At 47.8% G+C, this 14,826-nt stretch overlaps 1 protein-coding gene across 5 annotated transcripts in view; it reads right to left on the bottom strand.

Moving 5' to 3' along the window:
* Lrch1 (leucine rich repeats and calponin homology domain containing 1) overlaps positions 1–14,327 on the bottom strand; it is a 200,575-nt gene extending 186,248 nt beyond the window's left edge. The window contains exon 1 of one of the 5 annotated variants that reach the window (XM_028878101.2): positions 13,831–14,327. In XM_028878101.2, coding sequence (XP_028733934.1) covers positions 13,831–14,098 — 268 coding nt within the window. In that variant the 5' untranslated portion in view covers positions 14,099–14,327. The remainder of the gene's footprint in view (positions 1–13,830) is intronic. The other 4 variants (XM_037208390.1, XM_028878107.2, XM_028878110.2 and 1 more) reach the window with 4 other exon arrangements.
* Between the last annotated feature and the right edge of the window lie 499 nt (positions 14,328–14,826).

Raw genomic sequence — 14,826 nt, 5'->3', positions numbered from 1 at the left:
GGAGAGAATCCTCCGGGAGTCACTATCCTCAACATTACTGGCAGAAAGATACGAAGGAATGGTTTCTACGGTGTCCAGACTCCCTCCTCTGAAGGCAACAGAAAGGCGTGGCCATGAGTGACTAAGCCCGCCCACGCTCAAAGCAGAACACCTGGCAAGCTCTAAACATAGAATACACGTTGAAGCCGTATCTGGCACCGGGGTGCTGGATAATCACCACCCTCCCCACAACTCTACGAGGTATTATTAGCCCCCATTCCACAGGTAAAGAAAGCAACGGGAAGATTTATCTGGCCTAAGAGAAGGTTTTCAGAGACAAAAGATAAGACCTGGACTCAAGTCTTAGGAGGTAAAGGGAACCAGTTTTAACCACTGAGCTATCCTGATGAGAGCCCCTCTAGCTACGGGCTTCAAGTCTTCGCAGGCAAGTTAACACTTGTTAACGAGAATACTTAAACATGTCAAGTACTTGCAAATGCATCATTTCTTTAATCTTCTCTGGAGTCGATGAAGTAGATAAAACTACATCTGTTTTCTTTTAAATCCACCCCTCCTTATATATGACAGGTACCCAAAAATGCAGACTGGGTGGGGAGATGCTTCAGTTGGTAAAGGGCCTACTGTGCAAGTTTGAGGACCTGAGTTCTGCCCGCTAGCACCCCAAGAAAAGCACATAGCACCATCTGTGGCTGTCAGGCTAGCATGGGGCAGGCAGATCCCGGAAGCTTGCTAACAGCCGAACCATGAGCTCCACATTGAGTGAGGGTCAAAACTAAGCTCAAGTGGGATGGTTTTTATTTGCAAGTTCCTTATAATAAAGCTTTAAGGCAGTTCAGAGAACTTGTTTTTACAGAGGACCTAAGTTTGAGTCCCAGCACTCGAAAGGCAGCTCACAACCACCTGTAGCTCCAATTCCAGGAAATCTGACCCCCCCTTCTAAACCAGGCACCCAAATGCTGCACAGACACACATGGGCACAAAACACTTAAAATTTACACATAAAACTTAAAATTCTAAAAAAGGAAATTATAAATTAAAAAGTAAGATTTTAAATAAATTTAAAAAGTAGTAAGATTAAAGACACCCAATTTAGACAACACACACACACACACACACACACACTACAAACTGACCAGCTTTTATCTGCTCGTTTCTTTTACTAGTATATATTCACTGTACAAAATAATGAGCATCATCACATTATCATGTATAAACATCATGTGCTTTGATCTTATTCAAACCCCTATCCTCCCCTTTTTCAAACAGTCCCCTCTACTTTCAAGTGCTTCTTTTACGAGTCTAGATTCCAAAGCCGGATGGTGGTGGCGCATGCCTTTAATCCCAGCACTCAGGAGGCAGAGGCAGGTGGATCTCTGTGAGTTCGAGGCTACAGAGTGAGTTCCAGGAAAGGCGCAAAGCTATACAGAGAAACCCTGTCTCGGAAAACCAAAAAGAAAAACCAAAAAAAGAAAAAAGTCTAGATTCCAGATATGAGAGGAAAACAAGCAATAGTCACCTTTTTGAGCCTGATTTATTTTGCTTAACATGATCTCTGGTTCTATCCATTTTCCTGCAAATGGCATCTTGTTCTTCCTGGTGGCTGAGTATGACCATTACCTGTCACATTTTTAAATCTATCGATGGACGTCTAAGCTGATTCATAACTTGGCTATCATGAACAGTGTTGCTATAAACACAGGTGTGTAGCTGTCTCTCCTGAACACTGATATGAACTCTTTGAAGTGTAAATCTGAGAGGGGTACAGCTAGATCCATGCTAGTTCCATTTCATGGTTTTTGAGGGGTTTTTTAATGTTATTTTTATACAGTACATGTGTATGTGCTATGCCTGAGTGTACATATGTGCACCATGTGCCTGCAGGAGCCTGCAGAGGTCAAAGGAGGAGTTAGATTTGTAATTACTGGAACTGTAATTACAAGACAGTTGTGAGCCACCATGGAATGCTGGGAGCCAAACCCAGGTCCTCTGCAAGAAGGTAAATGCTCTTAACCACTGAGCCAGCTCTCTGGCCCCGTTTCTTGTTTTTTTGAGGAACTTCCACAATGATTTCCATAGTGGCTACACTAATTTACATTCCTACTAACAGTGTATGAATAAGGGTTCCCTTTTCCCCAAAGTTTTGACAAGCATATGCTGTTTGATTTCTTATTCGCTCAAGGGTCACTATGTAGCTTAGGCTGGCCTGAAATGTGCAGTGTAGCCCAAGCTAGGCTCAAACGTATGATCCTCCAGATGCAGCCTCCCCTGAGTGCAGAAATTACAGGCAAGTGTCACCACACCCAGATTTTATTTACCGGTTTTCTTTATCTGCTATCGGTTACAAAAAAAATTTTGCCCAGCTCTTCCAGAATTCCTTAGAAGTCACTTGATGCCAAATAAAGCGAGCATCAGGAAAATGGCAGAAGACCAACTAACAGTGCACACATATAGGACAACCTCACGGTAGATCCAAGATAACAGACCAAAGTGCAGAGTCCAGGGCAGGAAAGAGAAGTCAGATGAGCGCTGCAGTCTATCTCACAGTTCTGGTGGTAGACCTGTAAGGCCCACACAGAAAATCAGGAAAGTCCCTGAAGAGCCACACTCAGGAGCCAGTGAAGAAGGAAGAAACTTAAACCTGGGGAAAGCAGCGCACTTCCCCCTTTTCTGAGAGGGAAACAGTCCACGTCCGAGATGGGTGGTTGAAAACACAGCTGGTACTCAGCTCTGTGGAGAGAATGCTTCCTCCTGTCAACGCATGCCTACGCTAAAGTGTAGTTTCCAAATAGGCAAAGTAGGACATAAAAAACAGTCACTAGCAGGAGCTAGAGGGATGGCTCAGCAGTTAAGAGCACTGGATACTCTTGCCGAGGACCTGAGCTTGATTTGCAGCTCCCACATCGGGTTCACAACCTCTTGTCACAGCGCCTTCTACTGGCCTTCTTGGGTACCTGCACTCACATGCACATACCCATACAAACACATACACACAAATATACATAATTTTTAAAATGATAAAAAAGCAATAACTAATAAAAATACTGTGATAAATGTGGTCACTTTTTGTGGGGTGTGTATAGACATACATATGTATGCATGCATACATGTGTGTGCAAGCATATGTGTATGTGTATGCTTGTAGAAGCCAGAGCACAATTCAGGTACTATTCTGCTCCATTCCTTTTTTTAGACACGGTCTCTCATTGGCCTGGAACTCAGCAAGTAGGCTAGTCTGGCTGGTCAGAGAGCCTTGGGGATCCAACTGTTTTTGTATCCCCAAAGCTGGGATTAAGAACACCACTCTACCCAGCTTTTCTAAAATAGGATCTTGGAATCAAACTTGGGTCCTCACAAGCACTTTACCAACTGAACCATCTCCCCAACTTCATCCCTTCAGGCAATGTCTGTCTCTACCCCAACATATACATACACACACACACACACACACACACACACACACACTCATGCACACGCACGCGTGCAAGTAAAATCTACTATACTGTACTCACCCTTCTAGTGCTGATGTAAGGTGGTATTGGGCCCATTCAATGGGACAAAGTGAGATGAATGATAAAGGTACTCTGATGGTGAGTTACACTACTACAAAATGGGTACCATGATATGGGATATCTTTCTGTATGCTGTAAATATGTGTTTCTCCCATTGGTTGATAAATAAAGCTACATTGGCCTATGGCAGAGCAGGATGGAGCCAGCAGAAAAATCCAAGAGAGATAGTGAGAGAAGAAAGGCAGAGTGGGGGGAGATGCCAACCTGCCATCCAAGGAGCATCATGTAATGGGATACAGGTAAAGCCACGGAACACATGGTGACATATAGACTAAGAGACATGGGTTGAGTTAAGTTATAAGAGCTAGCTAGCAAGAAGCCTGAGCCGTAGGCCATACAGTTTGTAATTAATATTAACCCTCTGAGTGATTATTTTATAAGCGGCTAGGGGACTGTGGGTGGGAGAGATTCGTCCAGACCACAGGGCCAGGCAGGACTGAGAAACTTCACCTACAGTACTGGAACACAAGACTGCTATATGCATCAGTTGACCAGATAACCAAAAAAGACTACTCAGTGACTAACGGGTTGATAGCATATAGAGCATGGATACATTAAGCAAAGGGGTGACTCCTATGCTGGTCAGGAGGAAGTAGAATGAAGCTTAATTTCATTATGCACTCAGAATAGCCCACAATGTAAAGACGTATGATTTGTTCATTTCTGGAATTTTCTGTTTAATATTTTTGGACAACAGCTGACCACAGGTAACGAAAACCACAGAAACAAAGTCACTGTGAGGGAAGACTGTATACCCAAAGAAGAAAATAATGAAATACAAAATGCATGAGGAAACGACACAAATATACCTTGGAGAGACATATGATTCAACAGCGAAATGTTCAAGAAGAGGCTGGGGGGGGGGGGGGCGGGGGGGGGGGGGGCAGCTTGCTTTGGGCAGGCCAGGGAAGGCCAGGGACTTCATGGAGTATGAATTGGGCACGCACAATTCCGCAGGGCAGGGAAGAGCGGGAGCATGTGACGGAGGGCATGGAAAAGCAAAACGAAACCAGTCTAGAAGAGGCAAGGCAGGCAGTCTATTGATGGTGGGACTTTGAACTGTCACTGCCGCCTGCAGAAGAGGGTGAGTTAACTCAGAACTAAGCTAGACGGCTGCACTAGGTCGGGCATACTGAAGCTGTATGACACACCATACCACACAAACACCAAAAATACGGAACAGCACACCACACAGACACCAAAAATACGGAAGGGCATCACTGGACTGCATATTGTAGCAGACGGACAGTGCCCAGGGGTCTGCTGTCAGACTCAAGGCCGCATGGAAAGCCAGAGGATTAGAAAAGAGGAAACCAGTGACAAGAAAACTTCAGAGCTCTCGGAAGGCTCATGCCCTGTCCATCTCATGCTCTCTTTTAGGGCCCATGCAGCAGAGGGAGCAAGGAAAGCTGGGAGAAAAGCCAGCCTCTGGGAAGATTCCACAATCCATTACCTACTCCCCAACGACCTAAATGCAGTCTGTTGGCTTCAAGTCAACAAGCTCACCTGCCTTGGCCAAAATCATACTGATCGCAAAGCAATTATTTCTAATTTAAAGGAAAAAAAAAAATCCCAACATTTGGAAGCAGAAGCAGAGGGATCACAACTGAAGGCCAGTCTGGACCACATATCAAGTTCAAGGCTATAGAGAGAGGTCAAGGCTGGCCAAGCTACATAAGGAGACCCTGTTTTAAGAAAGTAAGGAAGGAAGGGAAGGAGAAAGGGAGAAGGGGAGGGAGAGAGAGGGAGGGAGGATGGGAAGGAAGGATGGAAAAAAACTTCTGCTATGAAAATCAGCATCGTTATTCTGATTTGTTTTTGTGTTTGCCCCATCCCTCACCCCCAGGTCTATACCCTCCTTATTTAGCCAGTATAAGAGAATACAGCTGAGGCAAACTGTGAACACACAGAACTCTTATCAAAAATACATTTCCCGGCTCAGTAGTCAAGAACACTTGCTCTTACAGAGGACTCGGATTCATTTCCCAGCATCCACAGTGTGTCTCACAACCATCTCTAACTACGGTTCTAAGGGATCCGACCCCCTTTTCTGACCTCCATGGACACCAAGCACACAGTACACAGACATATATATATTCAGTCAAAACATTCATATGCATAAAATATAAAAATAAATAAAACACAATTTCCCTTCTCTTCTGATCCTGGAATATGCAAAAGCAGTCCAAGTCTCACAGTTTTCATGGAAACAATCTCACTTTCTTTTCAGTTACTTGGCGGTTTCCAAAGGCATCATTTCTTCCTACAGTGTGCAGACACAGGCCCCAGGTCTCTTAAGAGGAAGAACAATACCATATCCCTCATGCTTCAGTCTACACTCATAGACCCAGTTTTCCTAGACCAAGTCTAACTTAGAAGTCTGACTTCTTTTTTCCCTCTTCTTTCTTGCAGTCTGTTTTTTGTTGTTTGTTTTATTTTACTGAACAATTCTCATTGCTTATAATTAAAAAACAAACAAAACAAAAAACCTATCATAGCAAAGTTCTGGCACAGAAAAGAAACTCTGGAGCTGGGGAGGTGACTCAGTCAGTCAAGTAACCGTCGTGCAAGCTCGAGGACCCGAGTTCAGATCCCTGGCACCCACTTAAAAGCCTGGCATGAGGAGGTGGGGGTGGGAGTCAGAAACAAGCAGATCCCCGCAGCAGATCCCCGGCCAAGGGAGCTCAAACTAAATGAGAGAGACCTTTCTTAGAAGGTAGACAGCTACTGAGGAAACTCAGCATCAGCATCCTCTGGACCTCCTCGTACATGCGCATGCTCAAATATGCATGAACACATGTGTACACACACACACACACACACACACACACACACACACACACACAAAGATAACAAATAAACAGCTTTTATGCACCACAACAGCAGCACCTGACAGGCACTAGGCTGCCCATGAGCTGTGCTATTTTGCTAAAATAAGTACTCAGCTATTGAAATACAGTAAGGTTTTGTGTCTTACAGACTTGTCAATTTTTGTTATTGTTGTTTTTCAGACAGGGTCTCACTCTAGAGCCCAGGCTGGCCTCAACCCCTGATAACAGGTGTGTGAGACCAGTCAGCTATTAAACTTTGTATACTATATTATAACTTTATAACTTGACCCCTGCAGCTAACACCAAATCACTCGAATGCCAACGGCTGACGTGATCAGGAGGGTTCAGGCACTGGTGAACTACCTAACCCAAGGCGAACAGCTCTCTAAAACTAAACACAACGTTCCAAAAGAGCCACACAAACTGGGTAAGCAGCTCAAGGGTTGTGTCCTGACCGATGTCCTCATCACCACTTCTGCCCTTTAACTCACAGAACCCTGCAGAAGCGTGGGGGGGGGGGGGGGCAACAGAGAACAGGAACAGGAACAGGAAGTAAAACACTGCTCAGAACCCAAGGGTTTTATATAAAAGACTCTCGATCTATACGGCAAACAGGACACGGGGACAGAAAAGCACACCCGAAAGGGGGGAAATTCAGGTTTGATCAAGCAAAGATGAAGATGGGTAACAAACAGCAGAGACGTCTCAGCCAAGCGAGGAAGTGGACTCCAGAAGGCGTCTACAACAGCCTTTAAAGACTGATAAAGCTCGGCATCACTGACCAATAGGGTAGAAAAGTTGACCTTGCCTCAGCACTCAGAACCATTCGTAGTCAACACTTGAAATAAAAAAGTTTCCAATGGTCAGATGCGAGGCAAACGTTGCCCTTTCATGAACCAGCAAAAAAATTAAACACAAGGTTACCAGGGCTCACAAAATCTCCAACAGATTCGGTTCAAAGACAAAGATGCAGAGCTTTGGGCTGTTCTTTGATGAACTGGTGTCCTGGCCTGTACTCGCATGTCATCATTTTGGAAGCATGTGTATGCTACTGGCTTTTCAATACAAGCGGTCTACCATGCATGTTGGTAACACACCACACCACAGGGAAGAGCACATCTGGATGTGATTTAGATCCCCATGTGCACTGAATCACGGTGCTTTAAAAGCCTTAAGAGCAGAAGTCCTCTGGGCCTTGACAAGGAAGAAGTCAATCAATGGCAGAAGAAAATATGGAAAGAAAGGGGGGAAGGATATAGTTCCTGAATGGATGAGCACACAAACAATGAGCACACACATTCAGATGACCACATGAGCCCGGGGGAATATTTAACAGAGCATGGACAATTTAACAGTCGCTCTGCCACCAACCAATCAACCCTACTCAAATTCAGGAGAATCACACACACACAGTCATGGAACTAGAAGGGGAATCATTGGCCAGGAGGGATTCAGCCAGAGGGGCAGAGCAAAGGAGAAATTAATGGGATGAACATGACCTAAATACATTTAAAAAGTTCTCTAAACGTTAGTAAAAATACATTTTAAAGTGACTAAAAGATAATGTCTCAATAACCAGTAAACCAATTCAATAGCAGAAAACAATCTATAACTAGATATATCCATGAAAAAACACAAGTTTTTATTGTTGTTGTTGTTGCTGCTGTTTTCAAGACAGGGTTTCTCTATGTTACCCTGGCTGTCCTGGAACTCTCTCTGTAGACCAAGCTGGACTCAGACTCACAGAGATCCACCTGCCTCTGCCTCCTGAGTGCTGGGATAAAAAGTGGGAATAAAAGGGGATAAAAAGCCACACCCAGCTTGAGAACACCAATTTTTTTTTCTTTTCTTTTTTTTTTTTTTATTTTATTTTACAATACCATTCAGTTCTACATATCAGCCATGGGTTCCCCTATTCTCCCCCTCCCACCCCTCCCCAGCCTACCCCTCATTCCCACCTCCTCCAGGGCAAGTCCTCCCCCCGAGGACTGCGATCAACCTGGTAGACTCAGTCCAGGCAGGTCCAGTCCCTTCCTCCCAGACTGAGCCAAGTGTCCCTGCATAAGCTCCAGGTTTCAAACAGCCAACTCATGCAATGAGCACAGGACTCGGTCCCACAGCCTGGATGCCTCCCAAACTGATCAAGTCAATCAACTGTCTCACCTATTCAGAGGGCCTGATCCAGCTGGGGGCCCCTCAGCCTTTGGTTCATAGTTCATGTGTTTCCATTCATTTGGCTATTTTTTTTTTCAATAATTGAGTAAAACCGAAATTTATTATAAGCCGCAGTCGTCCTAGGGACCTCCATGCTATATATATAGCCTCTATGGTTCTATGGGTTGTGGTCGAGAACACCAATTTTTAAGAAAACACATGTGGCCAGGCCTGGGGGCACACACTTGAAAGAAAAAGAAAACATGGTTTCAAATGTTCCACTCCATTTAATAGTGAAAAAATCTTCATGGTCAAAATCATGGAACAGAGCACATTATCAAAAACGGGTTTCATTCTCAAGCTCTCTATGGATTCCAATGGCTAAAATATGTTCCTAGCCAAGAACTCCGGGGCTACAGGGTGGGGGTGGGGTAGAAGTAGTCAGGCTGCAGCAGATAAGCCTCCCCCTGAATCTTCACAGACACTGACGGTTCAGGCAGGGGAGAGTGACAGTCCCACCAGCTGACAAATCCCAGGCCTCGGCGGGTTTCCCAGAGTCCTCAAACAACAGAGCATAAAAGCTCTGTGGTCTGACTCCCACTGTAAGGTAGGAGGCGGGTGAAAGCACATGACCAAGGGACAGGCATAAAATACCCTCTCTTCTCTTAATGACAGGTTCTCCCTCCTCATCCTAGAGTCATCTTTCCAGCCACAGGATGCTCATGGGCAGGTCCACCCACATCCACCCTGCACACCCTGACAAGCACCCTACCTCTGCTGCAGAAGCCTTCCCTAACCGCTGAAGGCTGCAGATAGGGCCTGGTACACCGTCTGGACACTCACCTGGCCCGTGGGGCTCCGGCGGCTCGGCTTCCTGCAACTCCTACCTCGGTTTTCACACCTTACACTTTGCAGCTCCACTCCCCACCCAAACGCAAAATTAAATGCTCTGGAGAGAGAGGTGCAGGGGTTGGGGGTAGCACAAGGCTAGAGTAGAGCACTTCTAGAACGCTCCAGGCCCTGAACCGTTCAACCTAGCATCTCACACAGGCTCCCAGTATTCTTCCACCCGGTGATAGCCAAAGCCTGTGTTACTTTCAGTTTGGAGACAAGCTCTTACTGAGTTCCCGGGGCTGGCCTTGAACTCATTTTGTAGCACGGGGCAGACCTTGAAACTGTGATCCACCTGGCTCAGCCCTGAGTGGCTGGGATCACAGGCCAGTCCCATCAAGCCCAGCAGCCTTAGTGAGGGTTTATGCCACGTGGTTAGATAGACAAGCCCTCCATTTCCCATGTAGTCTTGGTAAGACACTGGTAAAGATGGGCTCTGCCACTCGGTCCCATGTAGCTCAAACTCACTACGTATCAATGGATGACCCCAAACTCCTAATCTTCCTCGCCCCTCAAGTGCCAGGATGACAGGCACGTGCCACCAGGCCTGGCTAAACAATACCAGTTTTCAAGGAGTGTTTCCAAAGGCCTGTGTAAGGTTTTCTTTTGACTTTCTAGAGCCTTGTGCAGCCAGCCACTGTCAGATTTCCTTTCTTTTCGATCCACTTTGCATCAGTCATAAATGTAAACTTTTGAACTTCTCCATCTCAACTGATGTTATGTGATAAATCAACACTAGACTGGATGGGGGTGCTTTGCTGACATGCCTTTGTGTATTTCTTCTTATCAGGTCCAATTCTGTGCTTCTGTTTATATTTGTGATGCTCATTATGTGCTCTGGCTATAAGCAACCTCAAGCCCGTGTGAATCAGCCTGTGTGTTTAGAAAACAAAGATATTACACGCATCCAAAAACCCCTCTTACTCATCCTGGAAGATAAACTGTCTTTTTTTGTTTTGTTTTATTTATCTCCCAATCCCTTCCTCAAACCAGAGTGGAAACTTCATAGGAATGAGTTGAAGGGATGAATGTCTATGGAATGAACCTCCAGGAAGCCTCGCAAATTCTAGCCCTATCCACTGTGGCCTTCTGCCCAACAGGAGATGGCCAGGACACAAACACTAGCAAGGGGCCATGTGGATTCTAGTGGCTTCTCTCCGGGTCAGTCTCCGCCTGGAAAGGAGGCTCCATGTGCTCCTGATACAGAGTGTTTCACAGTGACCCATGTAGATACCAAGCCCACGTCAGTTCTAATCTGGGCCACGACAATAACTGTTGTAAAACAGAGGGAAAGAGACCTTGGTGGGTTGGAGCCGAGGAGACCCCACAGACACGCCATGCCGACAAGGCAGGTGGCGGTCACAGCAAGTGGGAGCTGCAGGAAAGACTCGTCATGCAGGCGACACTCGCGTGGAAAGTTTTATTAAACGGAGAAGGGAGCAGGGGTGGGGAGAGGGAAGAGGTGAGGAGGTGCGCACCTCCTGGGAATAGAGGTGGGAGGGAGGGGTTTTCTCTTAAAGAGGACTTTACCTAAGATGACAGACAGGGTGCTGGGCGGGCCAGAATACTAACACCTGTGCCACGGTCCCCATTCCCCCTTCTCGGTAAACCTACTGAAAGACGTCCTGCCCTCCCACAACAAATCCAATTTTGGCTGAAATTCAAGTCAATGAACAGCCTCAAAGTGAGAGCTGGAGGGTTTTTGTTTGGTTTGGTTCGGGTTTTGTTTTCTGTATTACTGAAGTATATGTGTTTGGTTTTGTTTTCTGTATTATTCCTGAAGTCCATGTGTTTGGTTTTGCTTTCTGTATTACTGAAGCACATGCATTTGGGTGACACGGGCCTAGACTTCTACTGAGCAGCTCAAGGCCTCCAGACTCTGAGTTTACATCTCTATTCACAGCTGTGTGCTGCGTTGCCCAAGCATGCAGTCCTGTCTGCAGAGGCAGCTGCTGGCAAAGCGACATTTTACAAGACACAAACCAAATGGCCTGGGACACATTAACAGAGAGAGGCTTTCTCTACTTCCCACTACCAAGAAAAAAAAATTATGAAAAAGTTTTAAAGATCTTCAGATGCCATCCTTAGATAATCGGCTGGAGCCCTGGAGAAACCACTAGCTGCGTGGAATTTATTATTACCAAACGTTCATCAACTCCCTGAACTCCCTATGTGTAGGAAATGTCAACACCACCCACGGAATGTCTTTATTTTGCTTTGTTGCTCTCACACGTAAAGAATAATGCTCAATTACATATATTCTTTGGGGGGTGTGGGGGCATGGAGGCATGAAGAATGAGTCAAGGGCCTCATTACCCTGTAACCCAGACTGACCTCCACCTCCTGGGATTGCAGGTATAGCCCCTATGTCCAGCCTAAGTATTTCTGGAGAACAGAGAGGAATGTGTGTGTTTATACTCAGCTTTTGACCTGAGTCAGAGAAAATATTCCTTAACACGGGTATTAAAATTCTACATATAACAACTGACTCTTCAGCTACCTTTTTTTTTTCTCTTCATTATATTGCCTTAAGTGCCTACCAATTTAGCTGCCACAGTTTTGCCTCTTCCGTCCCTGAAATAATATTGTTTTAGGCTGTGGAATTAACAAGAAGTCTCTTAATTTTAACTGGTTAGGAGTCTTAGCAGCATTAAGTATATATGACGCTCCTAATTAAACACCTGCAAAACCCATGGCCATATAGAACCAGAGAGAACAGAAAGGACCCTTTACAAGCACTGACCACGCATAGAGTCTGTAATACACACACACACACACACACACACACACACACACACACACACACACACACACACACACACACACACACGCTACTTTTGCACTGGTATTCTCAAAAAAAAAAAAAAAAAATGCCAGCACAGCGTACACGGCAACTTTACCCAACTTTAGGAGTAATCAGCAATACTGAAGCGTTGGAACAACTCTAAGCCTGCCGCTGGCTGCACAAACGTGTTGATATCGGTCGAGCTAGCTCCGCTTTCTGCAGTCTACACAACCATTCTAACTATGACAGAAGGGAAGGAGAAGGTAGGATTGTTTTTACGGTTCATGATTCAGGCGACTCTTAGAATAACTTCTACTTGAGAAGCTGTAACTATGAGGTCCTACCAAGAGCCTCTCCAGCTGCTGAGAACTAAGTTCTGGAATTCCCCCCTCTGCTCGCCCATTCCGGACAATCCTTAAATCCAAATATCACCTCCTTAAATCCAAATATCACCGTTTAATGACCCCGGAGGAGTGCTTCCGGCCTCCAATGAATTCAGAACTCCATCTAAATCTTCAGTAGGCCTCCTGATAAATGTTTATGGAATCGACGAGAAACCTAGCCTCCGAAAGCCACAGCTGGCTCCCCGGCCCCGCCCCCTAGTCTTCCTTTATAAGAGGAAGCTGAAAGACTCTGATATGGGAGTCAAGTAATCCAGAACCCTAGAGACCTGATGCCCTTCGGAAGACGCAATGACAGTCGTGAGGTCTAGGCAGTGGCTCAAACGTGGGGCACCCACTGCCCCGGGAAACGCTAGGCGCTAGCTAGCTGGGGTACAAACCGTCCCGCGGAGAGCGGAACCGGATGGTCGGAAACCAAGTCAGATCTGCACGGATCCCAAGGCCCCAACCCTCTTCCACCACCCTCCTTCCTGTTTATGGATCCGCTCCCACAACTCCGACTACCAACGGGAAAGCAGACATCTCCGAAATATGTCAACACATGACACAACTTGAAGAAGCCGGCTGCTCTTTGGCGCGAGTTACAACTTGCCGGGCTCACACTGGCAAACAGGCTCACTTTAATTACTTTTCATTTACTACGCCACGCTTCCCTTGCAGGGCCCCCGCAAAGGCCCGGTTAGTGAGAACCGGGGAGCCCCGGTGGAGGGAACCGAAATGTGTGGGCGGAGAGCCAGACACCAGGCTCTGCTCGCACAGGCGCAGAACCAAGGCTGGCACCGCCTCTCCGGCTGCAGCAAGCCACGGTCGCGCGGCGCGGTGGCCGGGGCCACGACACTGCGCCGAGAGGACAGGGCTGGCCGAGGGCCGGCCACCTTTGTCTGGGCTTCCCCACCCACCGGGACGCAGACTGCTTCTATGGAGAGAGGTCCGTGACCTGCTTCACGTTCTGGACTAGCTCGCCGTTGCCTGTTATCTCCCACTTCCCGCGCGCCCGACAACGCTGGTGGGCGCATCCCTGCGCTCCTGCACCACGGTCGCCGGTCGGTCGACGGGGTCGGACGGGCCACCGTGCCCACTGCAACCATCGCGCACATTGCAGAACCCGCTCCTGCCGAGCCAACCTCGTAGCACACTCGGGCCCGGCGGGAAGGTGCGACAGTCACGCACACCCGTGGCCAGCCCCGGCCCTGTCTCACCTGCTTGCACCGTGTCCGAGAGGTCGTGCCCCGGGGCTGCCGTCCGGGGAAACTCCTTCAGCTTCCTTGCGCTCAGGTTCAAGCCCCCAGAATTGGCCGCCTCCTCCAGCGCGCGCTCCAGCCCACGGTTCAAGGGCAGGTTGAAGCCCGCGCCTCCCGTGCTTCCGTGGTGCTGGTGGTGCTGGTGGTGCTGGTGGAGATGCGGGTGCAGGGTGGTTACCGAGAGGGCGGGCGTGAAAGCTTGGGGTTCGCTTCCCGGCGTCGCCATCTTCTCCCGGTCCCCCGCCCCGCTCCTGCGCGGGGGGTCACAGGTTTCCCCGGCTGCCCCGAGTCCCCGTTGTGCTCCCTCGCAAGCCGCGGGACGGCGGGAGGGGCGGCGGGCAGCGCAGACCTAGAGGCAGCCGCTCACTCGTCTCCAAAGGTTTCCAGCCCGGGAAGCCGAGGGCTGCGGTGGCGGCGGCGCGCATGTGTCTGCTCGCGCTCGCGCCCGCGCCCTCGTCCGCGCCCCCGCCCGCCGCTCCTCCTCCGCAGCTTCTCGGCGCTCCTCCCCCGACGCTGGCTAGAACTGGATGCGTTCTGGGTGACTTTCACTCCCGGCCCCCTCGGGGTTTACATCTGCCGCTCCGGGGTTTTTGTTTTGTTTCGTTTTGGGTTTTGTTTTTGTTTTTTCAAGCCATTTGGGAAAACCGGGGCGAGGCAAGAGATGCGATTTGAAAGGTGACAGAGAAGACAGTTCTGGCTGATTGACCCAGAGTCCCCCCAAAGGGCAATTTTTTTCCACTGTGCGTTTGCCCTCACTGACGCCCCCTGGCATTTAGGTACTTACCACATAAATTCTCGCATTGAAACCAGGAAGCCTGTGAGTGGAAAAATTGCTTCCTTCAGTTGGCAAAGGAAGTTAAGAAACTGAGCCGAGATCACCCCTGCAAGAGTGGGAGGGAATTCGAACTCGCAGCCCACAGTCACCAAGTTTTGCACCTTCAATGCAGACCACAG

This window comes from Peromyscus leucopus, chromosome 9 (genome assembly GCF_004664715.2).
Source record: "Peromyscus leucopus breed LL Stock chromosome 9, UCI_PerLeu_2.1, whole genome shotgun sequence".
Classification (NCBI taxonomy): Eukaryota; Metazoa; Chordata; class Mammalia; order Rodentia; family Cricetidae; genus Peromyscus; species Peromyscus leucopus.
The sequence above is the reverse complement of the archived record's forward strand: the minus strand, read 5'-3'. Positions and strand labels throughout refer to the sequence as shown.